The sequence below is a fragment of the Lagopus leucura genome, unplaced genomic scaffold (genome assembly GCF_019238085.1).
Source record: "Lagopus leucura isolate 7727_CA_CO unplaced genomic scaffold, USGS_WTPT01 Super-Scaffold_100002, whole genome shotgun sequence".
Classification (NCBI taxonomy): Eukaryota; Metazoa; Chordata; class Aves; order Galliformes; family Phasianidae; genus Lagopus; species Lagopus leucura.
In genome coordinates this window covers 55,566,767-55,583,486 of record NW_024962263.1, presented here as the reverse complement: position 1 = coordinate 55,583,486, position 16,720 = coordinate 55,566,767, and the positions used below count along the sequence as shown (strand labels likewise).

At 36.5% G+C, this 16,720-nt stretch overlaps 1 protein-coding gene across 4 annotated transcripts in view; it reads right to left on the bottom strand.

The window, feature by feature from the left end:
• Positions 1-16,720, bottom strand: part of CHD7 (chromodomain helicase DNA binding protein 7) — a 124,469-nt gene that overhangs the window by 30,409 nt on the left and 77,340 nt on the right. For all 4 annotated transcript variants that reach the window (XM_042868871.1, XM_042868873.1, XM_042868874.1 and 1 more), the window contains 8 exons: positions 15,307-15,444; positions 14,226-14,291; positions 8,525-8,580; positions 7,256-7,370; positions 5,463-5,546; positions 4,462-4,599; positions 4,244-4,365; positions 3,572-3,815 (listed from right to left, as the gene is read on the bottom strand). In XM_042868871.1, the coding sequence (XP_042724805.1) occupies positions 3,572-3,815; positions 4,244-4,365; positions 4,462-4,599; positions 5,463-5,546; positions 7,256-7,370; positions 8,525-8,580; positions 14,226-14,291; positions 15,307-15,444 (963 nt within the window). The remainder of the gene's footprint in view (positions 1-3,571; positions 3,816-4,243; positions 4,366-4,461; positions 4,600-5,462; positions 5,547-7,255; positions 7,371-8,524; positions 8,581-14,225; positions 14,292-15,306; positions 15,445-16,720) is intronic.

The following is a 16,720-nucleotide window of genomic DNA, read 5'->3' as shown; positions in this document are numbered from 1 at the left end:
AGAGAACATATTCCACTTGAAGTAGGTTCTCTTAACAGGAAAGGGTTTCCTGTTCTGCATGGAAAATTCTAGAATTAACTAAAACAACAGAGGCAGCCCAGATGTGCAACAAGTAGATGTGATTATAAAAGATGGGTTACGCTTAGGTTGTATTACCTCTTAGAGGACACAAATAGACAAGGATCAGTGGCTGTGTATAAGAACACAACTACTAAGATGATGACATTTCACCAGAAGGGACACTAGAAGGTTAACATGGACTTTTCTCACTAACCTCAGACTCCATATTGATGAACTGAAGAGCAGATGTGAGGAACATATATATTTACTAATTATAACAGTGAGGCACCTGGAAAAAAAGTCTCACTCATTCCATAAAGCACACTTTGACATCTTCGGTAAAAGGAGTCCCTATAGGTGAAATATCACCTTACGCTGCTGTCTGCTAACCATAGCTCTGTAGCTTCTCAGCAAGGAAGAAAACAATGCAGGCAAGAAAATATTCTATTAAATCAACACCCACAAAGTCCAAAAAGAATAAATCACATAAACTAGAAAAAGTTCTGAATATCAGTAGCATTATTTCAGTTAAAATCAGCCACATACAAGGTATCCTGTCTCTACAAATGAGCCAAGTGCTTCTCTTCGCCGTCATTACACTGCAAAGCAAAATTCTCTCAAACACACCTCAAACTCTATTGCAGGGCTCTGCCCTTAACTTTTTTGGCATACACAGTTTTCCCAACCCTACAACAGAACTTTCAGAGTTAGAATACCACAGAATAGCATTTTCTTTTTTTGGTATTCCATCAAAGGAAGGCTTCTGGTAGGACCTGTCAGTTTTACTGCTCAAGAATACCAGAATAGGCTTCTTTCCATAAATGTCACAAACAATAAAGCAGGAAGGGATATTAAGGAAGTATTTCTAGTCACATGATATTCTTAGCATCAAAATCACACCACTGAAAAAATTTGTTATCAACTACTCTCTAGGTTTTCACAACATCTTGATTGGTTACTGGTGCTGATTCTGAAATCCAAACTACTGCAGATGGGGTAAGGGCTTCTCATGCATGCAGGTTTTTATTATTGTCCTTCAAAGTCATTCAGATTTTCAAAACGTTCAGCTGTCTTTTTGAAAATCTGCTCAGCTTGAGAGGCCTCTTTTCACATTAAGACCTAAAAAGCCAAAGATGTCAATGTCTGAGTTGACGCATTTGGCAAAAGGACCAGAAATCATACTGCCAAAGCCTTCCTGCCTTCTCTCTCTCCCCATCCCCCATCAAATACCCACTGGTAGTGCCTTAGAGGATGCCAGACTAAGCACTTCATGTGGATTGCTTTTGTCAGGATGCAGAGACACTCTTCCCCTCACAATTCAGTTTCTGCCACGCATTTCACAGCTGATGGAGTCTTACAGAGAATAGAACACAGAGTATTATTTCACGATACATCTAAGCTAACTGCCACCAAAAGGAAGAGTTCATTTCTGCCTCATCTCCAACCATGGCAATTGTTTGACTCTCAACTTAAACCAGTTAACAGAGCAAAGGTAGCAGAAACACGTTCATTTCTCTATGCCATGAGTGCTTTGCCATTGTACTTGATTATGGGGTCAAATGACCACCATGGTCACTGCAGGAATAGTAACTGCAATATGGAAAATATTTTGGCATAATAGAGACAGCTATAATTGTTTAAAACAATTTAAAAATGACATAAAATATCATCTTTGCTATGAAATATTTTTAGACAGATAAAATATAAAATAATTTCAATTCACTTGTATGTAATACACCTAGGTAAGAAGTTAAGAGTGATTATTATCCTCAACTTCAGGGCATCAACTGCTATTGAAATTAATCATCTTTTACAACAGTGTATCTGATTTTGATTTGATTTGGAACTTTCTGTGATAAACTGTTGAAAGAACAGTTATTTCCTAAGCCAAACTGATCCAGCTTCTAGCTCTTACGATTTACAGTGCTTCTCCACTAGACTTAAGTACCTGTTTACCCTGATGGCATGTCAAGTTGTGCCACAGTTATTGTCTTCAAAATTGAAAACAGACCTCAGAGGAGCCAAGTAAAAACTATCTTGCAGCAATCCTCATACAACGATTTCAGTTTCTCACCACTTACTGAGCAAAAGGCAATAGAACTAGGCAGATCAGGACTACACACTAAGTTAAGAACAAACAGAAGAATGTTGTAAGATTTTTACTCTTAATAAAAATTTCTTTCCTCCCACACACTTTTCACTCGCCCTTTTAACTACTGCCTCACAGTAAGAACTCACATTTAACTGGTTCTGTGTCAAGACAATAAAGGATGTACATTTGTCTTACATTCTCCTCAGGAAAGAGCTCTCCCTACTGAAGAATGAACTCCATTCTCAGACAGTAGATAGCCCTATATTTAGCTATTCTGAATATTGTTAATTTGAATCCAGTAACACAGCTTACTCTGTATCCTTTAATTGTGTCTTAATTATTTCCCACTCTCGCCATCTTTGTGTCATTCAGTAATGACTTTATGTTTTCTTTCAGATCATTGTTAAAAGTGTTACATAGCCCATGGACAAGAGCCAATCCCTGAAGAACTACACCTGAAATGCAAATAATTTCTCATTTACAGTTACAATGAAAAATATCAGTCAGCCAGTTTTAAATCCACTTAATGTGTGCCATATTGATTTTATATCATTCTAGTTTATTAATCAAAATATCTAGTGGCATAAAATCAAATGCTTTACAGAAAATCTAAACATATGAATTCACCACTATCGCTTTTTAAGTTCTGTTGGAAATAATACCCCACAGTATTTCAAAAAGGAGGGTTGAACTTCCACTTTTTTTTTTCCTTAATTGAGAAGACTTGTTTCGCAATAAGATTCTATGAATGCACTCTATTTTCCCTCCAATCCTTTTTACTTACACTGAGCAAAGCCATATGTGTAAATGTTGAGAACTGCTGTTCTTCATAGCTTCAGTTTTTCAAATAGTTTTCTGTTTTCACCCTCCCTTCTTAATTTGTTCTCCTTATATCATAAGAACTATTCAACGGAAATGTAGTAACAGAGGTAACAGAGATTGAAAATACATCTGACTTATAAAATTTGATAAACAAACATCAACTAGCAATCTCTGCATGCTGGTCTTCTCCTGGAATGGTAGACACAGAATGGTCTTTCAAGCTTAGTTCCTTTAAAGCATTTTCTCCATTAAGAATCCTTTCTGCCAGTTTTTCCTCAGGAGTACAAAACAGTGAAACCCTTGCATGTAACAATAAAAAATAAAACCTGAATACTCTATCCCAGTAAATTAGTCTATTCTATTCTATTTCCAATCGATCTCCTGGCTGCTACTAAAATAATGTCTCTTCACACACATACACTACTATTAATTGAAGCCTACTACCCCAGGTTTAGTACTACACAGAACCAAAAAACCTAATTGATGTTTGTAACCTAAGATTAATTAGCTACAGTAAAGCACATATTAAAAAAAACAACAACAACAAAGTCAACCAAAAGAAACAAATCCCAGAATAACTGCACAAGGAGCTCCTACCTGTGGATCTTTGAAATACATTTCATACAACTGAATGGTCCGCCGGCTTGCTTGACTCCCATGATACACAACCACATTCAACTCTGTCCAGGTGCGGAACTCCCTTTCCCAGTTGGGAATTGTGGACAACGGTGCAATAACCAAGAAAGGACCATGGATTCCTTTCAAATATATCTCATAGAGAAACGTAATGGACTGGATAGTCTTTCCCAACCCCATTTCATCTGCTAAAATGCAGTTTCGCCTGAAAATAACAACAAAACCATAATCTCACATCAAAACATAAAAAAAAAAAAAAATCACTACATGAGTAACTAAAGTGAACAAAACATTTCTAAAATGACAAACTTACATTGAAATCACATCACAATCTTTTTTGATATAAATAAATACTACAATTTGTGAAGCATTAAACAGGTACCTCCCAGGCTGGGGAGAGGCAGTGTGGGTATACACGAATGCCACAGAAATCTATCCAAAATATCTGTGTTTTATATAATGTTATGTTACATCTCCATAAGTAGTTTATATACAATTTCTGTGATGGAAAATGAAAGATATAAATAATTCTAAAATCTCACATTAGAAGGGTACTTTAAAAGGTTATAATTGCATATAAACTAGAAAAGCTTTTCCAAAGTAAGATTCAGTAGTAAGCAGTGTTTTACGTACGTGTTGTACCAATTGAAAAGAAGCCAGTTTACTCCCTCCAACTGGTATTCCCTGAGTTTGTTATTGTTTTTATACTCCCTGGAACTCTCCGATTTCTTCCAGTCATCGGCAGGAGGTCGCTCCTGTTTCAAATACAGCAAATCCCATTAGTGGTTTCTGAAAGACCACATTACTTTACTATTTTCAAATAAAACCCTCTATATGCAGCCAATTCTTACCACACGCTCCATTTCTGGCTCTCTAGACATCAGTTTCTCAAACTCTTCGATCTTAGCTTGGTCGATGTCTTGCTTGAGCTCCCAAGTGCTGTCTTCATAAGGTAGCGAACACCACTTCACCAGATAATGAGTTACAGGCTTTGTCAAGATAAAAAAGATTAGATCACAATATAAAACAATAGAAGTGAAACTTTTTTTTTTTTTTTAGAAGTAAACAGGAGATCTGCAAGCTAGACAAAATTCAAAAAGCATTTAAAGACTTAAATGTCTGAACCAGCCCAGAGGATAAGCAAGCAGCAGGTTGATACCTTGACAAGTTAACAAAGTCATATTAGAATAGAGGGAACTTATGTGAACCTAACACTTTGCTTGACATCACTTGCATTAAACTAACACTTTGAAGTAAAACAATACTGGTTTTCCAACTGTTACATTTTCAAAAAGTCAACCATTCACAGATCACCAGTATAAAGATACTGACACCGTCACTGAAGCTTTATTTTCTCTCAGGATCAAAAAGGAATCTCCTGGAAAAAAAAGCAATCTTGTTCTGTAGAATAGGTCATATAAAGTAAGAAACAGTAAATTCAGGACCTCTTATGAAACATCTAACAATGTCATAACTGTTTAGACATTGTTTAACACCCATTTTGGCAGGGCTGTTGCAATTTTCATTTCAATTCTGTATTGCTTGCATGCACATCACATAGCTAGCTACAAATCAGGGCTGGTTTTCCCTCACCTCTTCTTGTTTGTTGGCCCTGTAGCACATTGGGTAGTTTTGTTTTTAAAAGTAAGTAACACAGAAGTTTGATTTCCCACTTAAACTCCTTTACTCTAGGGAAAATGCTACATTACCCAATGTTTTTTCAAATGCTTTCACATTTTCTGCAGAAATACCCAATGATAGCTTCAGAATTGTTTATATATTCAAATTTATAAAGAATACATTCTAAACAGAACATCCATATGACCACAAATACATTAAAAGTTCTATTTACCTCTCCATTATCATCTGTGCTACGTGAAAAATCCAAGATTCGATCAATTTCCACATAATCTGGATTAAAAAGCTCATCATCAATCTGTTCAAGGAGACAAGCAGAAAAATATACAAGATATCTTTATTAGTCCTTCCTGAGAGGAGAAATTATTATATATTTCACCAGGCAATAATATTTTGGGTCACGGTGACACAGAATTTATATTTGGCAAACTTAAACATGTTAATTGAAATGCTACAATTCAGCAAGATCATTCCCCGTGAGGGAATCAGACTTCTCAGACTTTGTTAACTGGGCCTCTTAATTACTGTGTGAAACCTTTTACTGTGAGAGAATGTTTAAGAATATTTTAAATGAAGTGTGAAATTACAATTCACTAATGAGCAATCGAAAAGGCTTATGGCATGCAATGCATTTAGCATTCTTGAAAACTACAGCTTGCAATAAAGAAATTAGAGACTTGTACAATAAGTGCCTTTGGATTATTTTAACTACAGGAATCACCTAACCGCTTTATAAGGTTTCAAGATCATTTCAAAAACAGAAAAAGCACGGCATGTATGTACATACTGTCCAAAAATCTCATTTTGTTATATCCTCTCTTTCCCCTTCCAGAACTTACGGAGTTGACAACAGTACAGAAGAGCTATGTTTCATTCTATACTTTTAAGATCCCCTCCAATGGAAAAGCCAGACAAAAGGGGTAAAAACTACGCTCATTTTCATAGTTAGGAAAATAAAAGAGAAACAAAACAGATTCCAAATACTTACAATAATTTGTGACACACTTGGAAACGTTCAAAAAAATAGTTTACAAAGAAGGCAAATTGAAGGTTTCTACACTTAAAAAAAGATGTTAAGTCTCACAATTATGTTGCTCAATATACTGTATTGATTTTATTTATTTATTTATTTATTTTAAGTTTTTGTGTATTTATTGACTTCTTACAAAAAAAAAGCCAGGAATCTTGAGGGTCTACTTAATTTAGTTCCTCAAGCATTAGCATTATATTATGCTTTTAATTCCTCTTAGTTGCCACCACATTTTATAATAATCTCAAAGCATTCCTTGGATATTCTGACGTAGTGTTGATAGATGCCCTATATTCTGCTCTAAAAGCATATCACATCAATTCCTTCTCTCCTAAATTCCTGCAAACTTTATAATAATATATCAACCAGGCACACTTAATAAAAACCTGTGGTGACTTTATGAAAGTTTTCCATTTCCAACAGATTTTGTTCAACTTGAACTATATAGTAACAGTAAGTACAAATAAATAAATAGGTACCATATATAGCTGTTTTTTCCCCTAAAAAAAAAAAAAGGTACATTACTGAAAGATAAGCTTTCAGAACCAAACCCGCAGATTTGGTCGTTTATTGACAGGACCCCTGCCACATTATTGCTTATGGCTCTAAGTGAAATTAAATTGATGATAAAAAGCTTAGAATCCCTAGTGAGCAGCGTCCGTAAGAGAGAAAAATGTGATGCATTTTTCTGGCATAATCAGCTCCTGACAAGAAAGACCTTGTACTGATTCAGTAAGAGTCAAGCTTACAAGATGAACAACTAAGCATTCACTTTAAGCAACAAATATATAGTAAAAAGTATCAAGTCAGAATAGATAACTTGAATTTCATAATCGTACAAGACTTGGATTGCTCATGGTTGTATCATATCAGAATAAATGCTGATATATTACAGTTGCCAAGTCTTCTGCTTGCATACAGAAAAATAATTCATTAAAATATTCCTTAATCATCTAAAGGAAATAAAAAAATCATACTTCTGAAAGGAATTTGTTCTGGCCCTGTTTTGCCTTAAACCGCTTAATCTTCTGCTGAATTCTCTTGTCTTTGTCCAGCTCTTCCACAGACGCCCACTGACAATGAAGGTAAGAACTGGAAGACAAAACAAAATCTTACCCAAACCTGCATTATATTGCATACTCCAACGTATCCCACCAGTGCAATTAAACTTCCCAGCACAGTGCAGTGCTGTACTTGGGAAACTGGACACTCTCACCGTACAAGATACAAACATACACAACATTTTTGGGAACAGCACTGTAATTAGAAATTGCATGCTAGTCACTGAAGTTTCAGCATTTATAAAACGAAAAGAAAAACCCTTGCAAGTGCACTTCTGTAGTATTTCACCCTTAAGAACACACACAGTTTCAACTAAGAAAAAGCATCTCTCCTAAAATGACTATTCCCACGTCATACATTTAGCTGTATAACTTTTGACAGACAAAGAGGTGTAAGACACTATAAAAAATATGCCAAAGTAATAGCACTAAACAAAGCATTGTTAGGCTATTATATCATGCAGTAATCAATATAGTGCAAAGGGTACAAAGGTGGAAGATATTTGAAGTGAAGTCAACTATCTGCAACTAGCAGCAAGAAACTCAATTCAAGTGAATTTCTGCCTTTTGGGTCAAAAAGTTGGTAAAATTAAACAAGATATGCTACTTTTCTTGAAGAAAAATGAACTTACCCAGCTGTGAAATATTCTATATTAAATACTGATGGCACTGCAGTTTCAGAGAGCAGAAGTAAAACATTGTACTCTTCTCATCACTACCACACCCAGCAGCTACCTGCTGGAATTCTGGAATCTCATTGTTATGATAGCAAGTCACTTTGTTGAACACAAATCTTGTTTTTGAGGCAATTTTATGGAGTATTTTGGATTAGTCTGCAGGCACATTAGAAGATTAAAACTCCGTGGAAGTTAGATCTATACAGATAAGTGTGTGTGCTCATGAATCTGCATGTATAATTGGACCTTAAATTAAAGTTTAATAGCAGAGCAATTTGACCCACATATTTCATTTTGGAGAGAATACAAATTAAGAAGACATCAGGCCTGCTACCACCAATGCAAAGTACTTCCTCATTTAGTTGCCACTGGTCTGGGTTAAACATTAGTAATATTTAAAGTTGATTTAAAGTTGGATAGTGTTCTAGGCAAATGCTATAATATAACCATTATGTGAGATTAAGTGAACTTAAAAAGATATGAACCAAACTGGTAATGGGTTACTTACAAGTTTTTGTACTTCACATAGAATTCTTCTATTTCTACCTCCTCTCCATTCTCCATCTATAAGGAAAGCATTGTTGAAATATGAATTGAAAGACTGAACAAACTGATTTATTTATTGGTAACAGAAACGCAGAATATGGTGCCTATGTACAGAGCAGCAGAGACGAGCAGAGGGGCAGGAAGGTGTAGGTGGGGGGAGGACACGAGAAAGGAGTTTCCTCCAGCAGCTTACCCAAGTACATACTGCACTGCTTACTACAACTTCCAAGACATGAATCATTTGAACTCCTCCCTAACCACATGCAGCTTCATTCACAACCTCACCCCAAATCTGGCTTTCTGCCAAACCCACAGTGTTAAGTAGAAGCCAAGTGTACCATTTTCTCAGGCAGCAGCCAATTAGCAACTGCACTCCTGAATGCCATATGTATTATTTTTGGCTGGCTCATGGCAACTCTACATTGTGGGTTTTGTAATGTTTTAAAAAAGAGTTTTAAAAGGGGTTTATTCCACCATATAGTTAATAACTCCAAACAAGAAGCCATATAAAACTAAACCTTATACCTCTGCTAGAATTTTAGTGCATCGGTGTTCATGGCTTTAGTTTTACTCAATGGTGCAATTAAATTCACTCAGGCAAGATGTCTCACATACAGAGCAGCCAAATTAAATTAACACCCAAAAACTACATTTAAAGCAAGGTTAAAGTTGCGATATAAACCAGAAAAACCAAGGGCATTCAGTGCTAAGGGTTCAGACTACCTTTAACTCATCCCTTGTGCCAAAGTATTGCATAACATATGGCATGTAATTCAAAAAGTATTACTCCTGAACCTTGCCATAGGACAAACTAAGGACAGTGCACCAGGCACACGTTTAGAATTCAGTTTATGTCACAACATTAACGGTATGTTTGCTAATGAACTTTGGAACCGTTTTAAAGCAAAGAGGATTTTCTTTTACGTACTTCATCAGGGACAACAACACCAGCAACAGCAACACCTGCAATATTGTGTGTGGCACAAAACAGACAAAAACATTGACCCCTGTATAAATCAACATCCTCCACTTTGTATCTATATATTCATAGTGATAAAAAAAAAGAGTAAAAAGATTACTCTAAAGTTAGAGAATGAATTAGAATCTTTCAACACCTTTCTCAAAGGACAAGTTACTAGGAAGATATTACTTTCACAGCATCGTCAATTAAAAAGCAACACTAGTAGCTGCATCAAACTCTATTCTAAAGAAGAAGTTAAATCATTCCTAGTCTCTCGTTTATGGAGTATACATCAATACAGGTATCAATCATAGGGGATGACCTTCTGAAGAGAAGCTCTGCAGAGAAGGATCTGGGGGTCCTGGTTGGACAACAGGTTGGCCACGAGCCACCAGCATGCTGTTCTTGTGGCCATGAAGGCCAATGGTATCCTGAGATGCATTAAAACAAGAGTGGTCAAGGCAGGTGATCATCCCCTTTTACTTTGCCCTGGTGAGGCCACATTTAGACTGTGTCCAGTTCTCAGCTCCTCATTTCAAAGATAACAGGAAATCTCCCAGAAGGAGTCTTGTAGAGGGCCACAAAGATGATGCAGGTCATGGAGCATCTCCCTTATGACGAATGGCTGAGCAATCTCGGTCTGTTCAGCCTGGGAAAAAGATGACTGAGAGAGGATCTGATAAATCTTCATAAATATCTAAAGGGAGGCAGGAGACAAATGGATGAAGCCAGGCTCCTCTTTGGTGGTATGTAGTCATAGGACAAGGAGTAATGGCCTAAAACTAGAACATAGTAAGTTCTGCACTAACATGCAGAAGAACTTCTTTACAGTAGGGGTGACAGAGCACTGAAACAGGTTGCTCAGAGAGGTTGTGGAGTCTCCTGTGGAAATACTCAAGATCTATCTGGACACCGACCAGTGCAACCTATTGTAGGGAACCCGCTTTGGCAGGGGGTTTGGACTGGATGATCTCGAGGTCCCTTCCAACCCCTGCAATTCTGTGATTCTGTAAGTAATCCTTCTCTTCCAGGCTATCAAGGGATTTAATCATTTTAGGGTTTATGTCTGGTACAGTTTGCTTATGTTCCTCTCTACAGATGTGAATACCTGATTCCACATAGGGCTCCCTGGACAAATGGAAGATGACAAACTATTTCTGGAGCTACTTCTGGATGATCTTGACCTCTGCTGAAGGAGATAAACTATCTTTTAACCCTAAAAAATCAGGGAGGAACCTTTCAGTCGCTTACAAAGAAACTGTCAGAAGAAGGAATCTGAAGACCATAACTTTTAAAAATAAATAAATAAAAAGAGTATGCCTGACAAAGGTACTCATATTAGAGGCCAAAACTGAAGAATAAAAGAAAAAAACAGAGATCACACTATTTGAATTCTATTCACTTCTTGAGATAAAATTACTCTTTAAGAAGTCTTCTCTAATCTTAAGATACTACCTTTTTATTTCTTTAAGCAAATTGTGGTCTTTGATTAGTTTTAAATCAAAAACTTTGAGATGTATCAGTCTTACAGAGACAATGTGGTTAAACACCTTTGTATAAAGATTTTGTATTAGACAATTTAACTCCTTTTTGCAGCATTTCAGCCAAGTATATTTTCTGTCAGCTGCCAATATCAAACAATAATTTATGAAGAAAATCTTGATAAATCCTGTCCATCTCATGAGTAGAATATATTACTGTGTTATTTAATAGACAATAATATAGACCACTTATTATATGTTCTATGAGCATGCATCAAAGATTTAACTAAAGAAAAAGTATTTCAGAAAAAAAAATCCTTTAAAAATCTTATTCTGGAACTCATGTTTTTGGTTAAAAAAAAAACAAGTTACAATCTCCAGCACTCAAGTGGAGTATATTTGTCCATCAGTACAGGATGAATGATGTAGAAGCTTATGCACTCTATGTTACCATTCAGCCCCCAGCACACGTTTACATTAACCAGAGGGTGATGATGCACTGGAACAGGTTGCCCAAGGAGGTTGTGGATGCCCCATCTCTGGAGGTATTCAAGGCCAGGCTGGATGTGGCTCTGGGCAGCCTGGGCTGGTGGTTGGTGACCCTGCATGTAGCACAGGGGTTGAAACTCGATGATCACTGTGATCCTTTTCAACCCAGGCCATTCTATGATTCTATGATTTAGGCAAAATACCCAGAAAAGTGATTATGCAGACAACCTAAAATAGCATATCAGATATGGGCAAAGCAGGATTCTCCAGTGATCACTGCCCAGGTGTGACATAATTGACGATCTGATCTGCAGTCTTTGCAGATAACTAAAGAAATAAATGATCTCTTCCTTCAAGCAAATACAATTTTGCACTGCCTTTGCCACAGAAGTGATACAGTAATACCTGCTAGAACAGAAGTTATTTGAGTAAGGCATTGAAGTGTAGAGACAAGTCAGAGCTTTAAAAAAAAAAAAAAAAATCCCACAAAAAACAGTAAGATCACCTGCTAGAAAAATAGCAGACAGCTAAGCTGGATTTTAATCTAACCAGTTTGTGGAATAGACATAAGCAGTTGTACACAGTTCTCTTAGATATAATTTTTATAGTGCATTAGTAGGCAGAGAGAGAAATTCAGATATGCAATATACAGGGTACAGTGCCCTGCAAACTCCACAGGACTTTCCTGAATACATGTGATTGTGCTGAATAGCACCTTTAGTTCAATCCAGGCCTTTTCGAAGCTAAGAAATTCAAAGAGGGATGAAGTTGGTTAAGAAATGAATTACAGAAATGAAAGACTTAAACATACAAACTGTAGGCAGTTTGATTAAGTTTTTCTATGTAAACCCTGACAGAGAACATGTACTTAGCACTTTCAGCAAGAGTATTAACCAGAAATAAAAATTCCGTGTTAAGAACAAGAGGGAAAAAAATTGTCTGTTGTACTTGAATCATTCACAGAAGAAATTTGGCTGTAAGTATAATTCTGTTTCTGATCTAGTAACCCCAAAACCTGTATTTCAGAAAAACCAGCATAATATTAAGAATGCTGTTTTGAAAGCGTACTCATTACCTCATGTCCTTTACTCAAACTAAACATCTTTGTAAGAACCTAATCCACTGAAAGGCTTCCTAGTGAAGCCTTCGCTCATGTTTATTTTATGTGTTGGTCCTGATCGCAGCAATTTTACTTTGATTAGTAATCTAACAACCAGTGTTTTGATGACGTTAGTAAAAGTGTAAAAGACCTTTAATAAAAGCACAGTTGGATACTTCAGATGTTAAATATTAACATCCTGAAATCCATTTTTTGGGGATAGAGAGGAGCATTGGGAAGAAGAGCAGGAAACAAGAGACACCCCTCAAACCTGCAAATACAATCCATAAAAAACATTAAAGAACAGGCTCAAAATAGAGCTTGCCTCCAGCAGTGCTTGCAATCAAAGACACGTAGGCAGCAGACCAACCACTTCCCACAAACTGCAGTAAAATACACACTCCCCATGAGTAATCACACCTTTATTTGCAGGAGAGAAGAAGAAGAGAAGAATAGTTGGTGAAAAACAGCTTCAAATGTAAAGACATGTATGAAAAGATCACCTTCTTGTCTCCTCTCCAGTAGACCACAGGGCAACTAATTATTTGGTTTATTACTATTAAGTTGTATTTTAAAACTTTTTTCTTTTCAGATACAAACTACAGCTTTAGACTTAAATAAATAAAACAACAACAACCCTAGGGGTTTTGTGCCATACAAACTGCAGAATCAAACTCAACCAAAGCCAGTCATGACACTGCATGAATTTATGTTCACAAAGCTGTTAATGATGTTATGACAGTAGTACTAAAATAAAAACAAATCAAAAACAAAAACCCACAACAAACAAATCCATGGATAAGCACAACTTTCCTCATTAGATTTGAAAAAATTAACTCTTTGAGGGAAATATTTATTTCTGGTTAAATACATTCAACATGAGCTGTGTACCTATATTAAATCAGACAGGTCTTTCTAACTATGAGTGAGAGAATTACACAAAAGAGTCTGGAAAATATAATGCATTTTTAGGAAAAAGTTCTTGTCAACTTCCTACTCAAAGTATAATACTTTGGAAGTGCAAGGGCCAATCAAGTTCTAAAGTATATTAAGGGAAACTGCAGCAAAATAGGAACATAGCTGGCAACAGGGCAGAATTAAAAGAGAACCACACTTCACCAAGCAGAATGCTTTTTTCACTCTCTCAGCATAGCAACAAGAAGCTCTCTGACCACCTCTATATATAACTTCCTAGATCACAAGTAAACTTGGGCTGCTAAGCACACCCACTGTCAGAAGATGTAAAAATTACGGGCAAGGATTTTTCTTTACTACAGTTAGGCAGAAACCCAGGATGTAGGAGAGGTCTCACTCCTCAAACTCCCCTGAAACAGAACTCTGAAGCAAAAGACACCACAGATTCTGTCCAGGTATATATATTTGCAAAAATCAAAATTCTCTTCTGAAGAAACGCAAGAAAAGACTGGAACACTAAACAAGCAGCATGTTTTGCACATGCCAACACAATAGAAAGTTTAACGTTCTCTAAAGACATTCTTAGGGAAGCTCCTGTATTCAGTAAAATATTTTTCAATTAGAAATATCCAAGTATTTTTTGAGAACTTACTAGGGGTCTTAACAGAAACATACTTAGCTTGTTTAAAAACATGGAGGGAAGAAGTTTCCTTTTTACCTTTTTCTTGACTGAGCGACTACTCATGATTTTCTCCACAACAGGACCTTCAGCATCAGCAGATTCCTGCACCACAAATATTATACAAGAGTTATGGCTGTGCAAATAGTACTTCAATTCTTTCTTCATTAGAAAAAACTTCATATTTTTTTTTCCAACATGTTTTTTTTTTTCCCTCTCAGCACGAGAACTGAGAAGCGTGTATAATGCCATAATAAAAAATTGAAAGATACTTGTTTAAACACATTTTTAAGAGCTAATGGAACTCCAGCTTTCCTACAAAGGCTAACAGTACACACATAGATGAGTTCACCTCTCCTAAAATTATACATGCTTTCAGCACCATACAATAGAAATATTAGAAAACATTCAAGAACTCTGCTTGGCTCCGTAAATGCCCACACGATAGCTATCAAAATTACATGTGATTCCCACTGCAGGCAAACCTAGAAAATTCCCCTTCTGATAAAATACAATTAACAATGGAGATCACATACAGTATTTCATAAGGCTTAACAAATCACTGTATGAAATACCAAAGAACACATCTACATTTTCCAATAGGTTATCAGTGAGTTAAGTGAAGTAGTGTTCTGAAAATGCACTACAAAACAATGAGATTGTTACAACAGTCATTCCTATATTATTACCCCTCATCTTATTCAAACTATTTTATCCATCATTTACATTGCACAGAGAATAAAGTGTACCCTGCTGGGTACTACAAGGCAGTAATTTCATAAAGGGGTTCTTATGGTGCCTAGCAGCAGGGGACAAGCTTGAGTGGTTTATTAAAGTCACAGAAGCCAGACCACTGAATTCTGTGAGAGAAGTAAATTCTGACTCCTAGCAGTCCAATTCAGGTTTCCCTTAGGTAGAAGCCACTAATTTCAAAGAACTGTGTCAAAATGCACATTACCACTTGTAAACAAAGTCATGAAAGAACATATTCTTTCATAAAAAGCTAATTCCTTCTGGCACACTGTGCCAAGCAGGGATTAATATCATTCAGAAAAAAGGCCCATATTTGAACCTTGAATTTTGCTGTTGAATCCACCTTTCTATTCCATTCAAATCTGACCTGTTGCTCTGACTGAGAAGTATTTGAAGGAGAGTCTCTCCCAGCAGCATCAGCATCATCTGCCTCCTCATCTGAAATCTTGAATTCCAAGTCTTCTGTGTAACGCTTCCTCTTCACCTGCCTGCTGGAGCGTCGCTTCTAAACAGAAAGTTAAAGTTAAAACTGTATCTCAAAGCAATTCAAAAAATCAGAAGCTGCCCCTCTCAAACCATTTGCACAAGGAATGCTGACAGATGGCCACTGTAGGAACCAAATACCACCTTTCCATGGCATGGCTATAATGTTGCTGAGCAGTGACTACACACTTTCATGGTCTTCCCATCTCTTCAGATTATCTTGTAGGGGAAATATAAGACAACATGATCTCCTCGCTCCACTGACACAGCATTGTTCAGAAACACATGCTTGGAGCACAGCATAGGAAAAGACCCAAAACTTCAAGAGAGGAGAATGAGAAGTCTGAACCATTCACAGACTGAAAACATAATTCCTGCGTCTCCCGTACCCTCTACACAAGGGTGAGAGAAAATTTCAGAGGAGATGCAGAAAATCTGTAAAATACACAAGCACTCATTTGACAGAATTGGAAACATGTCATTCAGTGTGATTTATTCTCTGCAACAATAAAATTCAAGTTCCCACACACTCTGCTTCAGGTAATACACTTTCAAAAGCTGACAGCATTATGCTGTTGAAGGAAACTGTAAAGTCATCATCAAAAATCTCAATGGACTCAGACCTTTTTTAAAAAGATGCTGAATTTCAACTGATAAAGTCTACTTTTATGAATTGATATATTGCTTATTTTTGTATCTTTCTCAGTTCAACACACATTGTCTCCAGTACGTGAAATACTTACAGAGCTTCTTCAACAGATCTATGCACCCAGGTCTCTAAATGTGCATAAATGTGTAAAATTTATTTTTAGACATTTTCTAAGCACAAACATCTGAGGCACAATTTCCACTAAATAGGAAATTGCCCTTAACTGCAAATGAAAATTTTCACCAGTGACACCCCTTCAAACAACTATGATGCTATGTTAAAGGTAGAAGCCCCAACTTACAGGGGTTCGCATGAAGCTGTAACATAATACCAATATTTTTACAGCTGAAAATAGATGCTACTTGGCAAATATACACCCTTATTTCCATGATCACGGATGGGAAAATATCCATCTTCTTTTGGCTCAATAGGTAAATCTTACCACTATTCTTGGCACCAAAAGTCTTATATTTCTCTAATGGAAAGTAAGCCTAGAATGTAGAATCTAGTAATGGTAGGCATCCCTCTGAAGTTTATCAGCTTGGTTAACTTCCCATTTCTTCTGATATCCACGTGAGGCTTTGCAAATGTTATGCACTGCCAGAAACTGTGCATATTTTACCTGCATTAGATTATCCTTTACTCTTTA